The sequence below is a fragment of the Trichechus manatus genome, unplaced genomic scaffold (assembly GCF_000243295.1).
Source record: "Trichechus manatus latirostris isolate Lorelei unplaced genomic scaffold, TriManLat1.0 scaffold00102, whole genome shotgun sequence".
In the NCBI taxonomy this organism is placed as follows: domain Eukaryota; kingdom Metazoa; phylum Chordata; class Mammalia; order Sirenia; family Trichechidae; genus Trichechus; species Trichechus manatus.
In genome coordinates, this window is record NW_004444038.1 from 8,018,442 (window position 1) to 8,024,225 (window position 5,784).

Here is a 5,784-nt window from a genome sequence, read left to right on the forward strand (position 1 = left end):
AAGAAATTATAGAATTCAATCTTCCTGGAGTACAGTTGCATAAAAATGTTTTTCAGTCTGTTGTCTCGTTGACTAATCTATTTTAAGAAATGTGCATTGTAAATGAAGTGTGACAGATGGACAACTGATACCCTTTTGGTTTGAATACAACGTGGTCATCATCTGTTTGGACTCAAAGCAGTATAACCGGGTAATTGATAACCGTGGGAAAATTTATGGCTTGACTAAATTGTCTGACCTTATCAGTTTGCTTCTCTTTGCAGGGAAAATTAAATGAAACAGCTTATTTTCTACACATACCGTATAGAGATGTGAATGTTTATGAAGTTCTTTTGCATTTTTCTGCGGAAATAGCACAGGAATTAACTTTTGCTTATAAAAACGTGGATAACATTTGCATTTTTAGCAGAAGCACAAGATGTCCCTTCACCTTTAGCTGTCCTAACCTAACAAGTCTCATGTACTTTATAACTTGGTTCACATATCAGTTTCTTTCTTAAACAGTCCTTTCCCTATGGCCCAGATACCCCAAAAATATTCCCCATTAGCCAGGAAAGACCTGGAAGAAACCATGTAATCACCTTGCAGCCCTGCAGCCCGCAGAGCCTGGTGATCTCAGGGAGCCTGTTGGGCACTCGTGCAGGCAGCACTGTGTCATCCTTCTGTCATTCAGAGGGTGAACTTCCAGCTTTGTTTTCTGGATTCCATGAGAGATTTCTGGGGAGACCCTGTTGTCAACAAAATGCCGTTTTTAAAAATGTGACCCTTTCTGGGACGCTGTGTTCACCAATGTTACATTCTGTCTGAAATACCATTCCCGGACTGCAGAACGCTATGTGAAAGAACAGTGTGTAACACTGCAGAGGAGCTATGGACAAAGCGGTGCTTCCCTCACCCTAACAAACTGTTGATGCAGTATTTGTCGTATAAAAAACCAAATCCATTGCCGTTGAGTCAATTCTGACTCGTAGTGTGAGGTTTTTTTGATGTTTGTTTTTCTTGGGAGATTTTTTGGTTTTGGTTCTTTGGGGTTTTGGGTTTTTTTTTTTTTTTTTGCTTTTTACATAAAACGTCAGTGGAGGGGTCATCGTTGAAATAGCTGACAAACTTACTTATAAATATACTAGAATGTATTAGCTCATTACAGCTTATGACAAAATTCTGTGTACTGCATTTGATCACATGCTAAAATTATTCTCAATGCTCATAAAGCTCTTCCCTTTATGTATTTATATATATCTTGAAACTTGTCCTGTGTAACATAAAATTGCACTTGATTGCCTACCGAGAACTTGTTACTGTCTTCTGATAGTGAAGCTACAAAGCGGGGGAGCGGTCTCCTGTTACTGTTCACGGCTTGACTGTGATTTCACAGTGTTGGCGTGTTTGGACGCACAGCAGCCTGTGAGACAGGCGGTAGAGCAGGTGTTACAGAAAGAAAAGACCAGTTGCTGTCGAGTAGGTTCCGACTCGTGGTGGCCTTGTGTGTTCCACAGTGGAACTGTGCTTCACAGGGTTGTCAATGGCTGTAGTCCTTCAGAAGTAGACTGCCAGGCCTTTCTTCCAAGGCAGCTCTGGGTGGTTTGAACCGCCAGCCTTTTGGTTAACGAAGCGTGCTTAACTGTTAGCACCACCCAGGGAAGGACTCCAGAGCAGATGTTAGCGCCCCATTTAGCAGATGTGGAAAAGGCAACCTAGAGAGATTGTGATTCTCCCGAGATCACGTGGCCTGTAAACTCAGACTCTGCCCTCTAGCGTGCTGCCTTGGAAATGGTGAAAGATGCCCTTTGAATGTCAGTGCCATTTTATGAAGCCATGTCTTCAAGCTTTGGTAGTCATTACTGATCTTGTTCCAGTCAGAGGAGTAAAGCGTAAAATAAAATACTGATAAAACCGTTCCTTCAGATCATATCTTTAAAACATTTTTATTATCCTGAACTTTCCCATGATAATGAGGAGACTCAGGTGTGATTCTTGTAATCTCATGAAGCTTTAGGAAGACAGACTGAAGGGCAAACCAGAAAAAAACAAAAATCAGTAAAGTTGAAGCACCATTTCCATAATTAATTCGCTTATTCACCAAAATGAGTGTATTTTTTCGTGGAAGGATCACAGTTGCACTTGGGAGTTTCTATTTGTGATAGGTTCTATCCTTACTCAAATTTACATCGATGCATTTTTTTCAGAAACATTAATGATATATTATGGTGTTGTATAATCTTTAAGCAAATATTTTAAGAAGAGATCATTTTCTTCCTTGCATCTTTAACTAAGATTTGATTCTTTTTCTCACCTTTTAAAATAAATATTTGGCTTCCCAATTAATTTCTAAAGTACATACTTTAAAATAAACATTGAGAGATTGTTTTTTGCACGATACTGCACTAGGTATTGGCTAAATGGGATAAAAGTTTCTCTGACATCGTGAACAGTTTACTTCCTTTTGTTTGCAAAAAATGTTTATACTCCAGTTTTCATAAAAGAACCAAGAGTTAAATTTCACTTTTTCTACAGCATGTGTCAGAATATTTTTATTCTTAAATGTCACTGTAGACTTAGATGTTTTTATTACCAGTTTTTAAATTTATAAACGTTCACTGCATATTGTCTACCTGGTCTGATATGTCTTTCTGAAATACTTGAAATAATATAGTGGCTCAAAATTTGATTGATTATCTAGGGAAATATAGTCAGATCCTTTAACCCACCACCTGGTGACTATTTCAGGATTTAAAAGAGCCATGATCCAGATTTGGAAACTGAAGTTTAATAAATCGCAAAAAGCCTCGTATTTTCTTTCCTCTGTACTGCCTTAGGCAGGAAAAAGACTGTGGGTCCAGTAGGACAGAGGTAGTAAAAATTGGTAAAAGATGTCCTTACCTGTTTTGTCTTGATGAAAACGTTTTCATGCGCAGTCCCTGGAGTTTAATTTAACTAGTGTTTATAGTCAAGTTGTTTTTCTTAGTACGGTCATGGTGTTCATCTGCAGTTTTTTTTTTTTTTTTTAATAATCCTAGGTTCACGCAAAGAATCTGCTCCACAAGTTTTGCTTCCGGAAGAAGAGAAAATTATAGTAGAAGAAACTAAAAGTAATGGTCAGACAGTGATAGAAGAAAAGTAAGATGTCTTCCAGTATTTTCAAGCTGGCATGCAGCCTCTGTGAAGGAGTGGTACTGGAGTCAGAAAAGTTCTTGAGGGCTTGGGTGTGACTTCGGGCACTTCTTTTTCTCTCTTCATAAATTGCCGTTATCCTTGACTAGGATTTAACCTACCATACACAGAATTAGGTTGCTTGAAAGCATATGAATTGAGAGACTGTGTTAAGCAGGGCAGAGAACACTGTTTATTTCATTTGGCATTGTAGCATCAGGCTTTCTTTTGGTAAAGAGCTTCAGTGTATTTTCCTCATTCCTCGTCCTTATTTATGTGTTTATTTCCTATTTCAGGAGTCTTGTTGATACTGTATATGCATTGAAGGATGAAGTCCAAGAATTAAGACAAGTAAGTCATAATCGGTTTTTTTTGGATGAAGGAATAAAGGAAAACACTGTATTAAAAAATGAAGCTGATTGTCCATAAGCAAGAAAATACTAAAAGGAGATCATGTCTTTAAGAATTCCAACATATAAAACGAATTGGTCTTCTGTAAGTCTGATAGGCCAGGAAATGAATCTTTTAAGTGACATGTTTAAACTCTTTGTTTTAACTCTGCTGTTTTTGATATTATAAACCATCTTAAATTCTTTTGGAATAATAATTTAAGTTATCTAAAATTCCGTCCAGTGAAAAATGTTACTAGGTACGTACTGTGATGAGCCTCTGCCACTTACTGGTGTGAGTGATGCCACATCGAGTCAGTTAGACTTGATCGGTTATTGATTAGAAGTGTGTACCCATGGCTGTGGTCCTAGATCAGGGAATGATTAGTCCTGCCTGACAAGGTAACGGGAGATTTTAGAGGGCAGCTGGCTGGGAGCTGGGTTTGCCAGATGCGGAAGATGGAAGCAAAGGGGAGGCAGGACACCACGTGGTCTGGTGTGGTTGTGGGGTAGGAACGATGAAGGGGCGGACAAGCAGCCAGAGGTACAAGCTGCGGTGGGATCTGGCGTGCTCTCAGAGCCCTAGGTGCTCAGCCGTAGCACCTTCCAGGTACTTATTTGATGGGTTGCTCTGCGCATGCTTCTTCCTTCGTAAAGGGGTATGTCTCTACATCAGATAATGATGTGTGCGTATTTCACACACAGTAAAGGCTGAGTTCTACGCTGTACAAATGACCCAGAGAAACTGCGTGTTATTGTGGCTCGATCTGTACTGGTGAAGTTCCATTCCTTCCTAATAAGCCCAGAAATTAGATCTTGGAGCCTTTGAGAGGCTGATGGGGCTTGAACCCATCCAGCGACTCTGCAGGAGAAAGACTCGGAGATCTGCTCTGGTAAAGGTTGGTGTTAGGTGTTGTCGAGTCAGTTCCGACTCATAGCAACCCCACGGACAACAGAACAAAACACTGCCTGGTCCTGCGCCTTTGTAAAGATTACGGCCTAGAAAACCCTGTAGGGAAGTTCTGCCTGTCACATGGGGTCACTGTGAGTCGAAATCGACTCGATGGCGTCTAACAACGGCGCAATGTTGGAAGGGGACGTAGGTGGCTCACTGGTAAAATGCTCACCTTCCGTGCAAGAGACTCGGGGTCGAGTCCCAGCCAGCGCACCCGAAGCACAGCCACCACCTATCTGTCGGTGGAGGTTTATGTCTTGCTATTGTGCTGAACAGGTTTCAGTGGACAGACTAGGAAGAAAGGCCTGGTGATCTACATCCGACAATCAGCCCAAAACCCTGTGGATCCCAACGGTCCAGTCTGCAAACAAGCATGCGGAATGAGGCAGGACCAGGCAGCTTTTCGTTCCGTTGTGCGTGGGGTCGCCATGAGTGGGGGCCCGACTTGACGGCAGCTGTCAACAAAAACAGTAATGTTGGGTGATGATAGGTGAAGGAGAAAGAAAGGAGAATCGGGATAGAGCGTGACAGGGGCAGGGTGTGGGAAGGCATCCTGAGGAGAAAAACGGGACAGAAGAGACCCGAAGTCAGTGGAGAAATGGCCACGTAAACGTATCTGAGGAGAGAGTTGGCTGGGCGGAGGGGCGGCACGTGCAAAGGCCGGGTGACGGGAGCTTGCTCAGATGTCCGAAGAACAGTGAGGCCAGCGTAGCTGGAGTACAGCGAGCAAGGCAGAGAGTTGTGGGAAGTGAGGTCAGCGGGGAAGCCAGGGACCAGATCACATTTGCCCTTATAAATCTGGTAACTAACTAGATTTCCTGTAATATCAAAATTGTGAACAAGTCAGAAGCAAAGTAGGCTCAAAAGGTGAAAGGTTGATTCAGAATATGTCTCTATAAATCACTCTTTACAAGTTTGCTGTGTTTTATGGCATGACATTCTCATGATGTCTTTTCTTACAAATTCATTCATCCTATACTCAAGTGTATTTATAAAGAGAGAATCAAGGTGGCTTGTTATGTATAAAACCAAAAATCAAACCAGGCCCATTCCTGTCCAGTCGATTCCGACTCACAGCGACCCTATAGGACAGAGTAGAACTGCCCGTAGTGTTTCCAAGGAGCCGCTGGTGGATTCTAACTGCTGACCTTTTTAGGCTAGCAGCTGGACCTCTTAACCACTGCACCACCAGGGCTGCTCATTACGTATAGCTGAGCATAAATTTTGTGATCTCTCTCTTAACTGAAATCTCTTATTTGTGTTTAGCACTGTACTCATCAATTCACCGTG

General features: G+C 41.8%; 1 protein-coding gene across 6 annotated transcripts in view; it reads left to right on the forward strand.

Annotated features, from left to right (window-relative positions):
• Positions 1–5,784, forward strand: part of ARHGEF7 (Rho guanine nucleotide exchange factor 7) — a 161,443-nt gene that overhangs the window by 150,292 nt on the left and 5,367 nt on the right. For 5 of the 6 annotated variants that reach the window (XM_023737406.1, XM_023737405.1, XM_023737402.1 and 2 more), the window contains 2 exons: positions 3,018–3,117; positions 3,447–3,501. In XM_023737406.1, coding sequence (XP_023593174.1) covers positions 3,018–3,117; positions 3,447–3,501 — 155 coding nt within the window. The remainder of the gene's footprint in view (positions 1–3,017; positions 3,118–3,446; positions 3,502–5,784) is intronic. The other variant, XM_023737404.1, reaches the window with a different exon arrangement.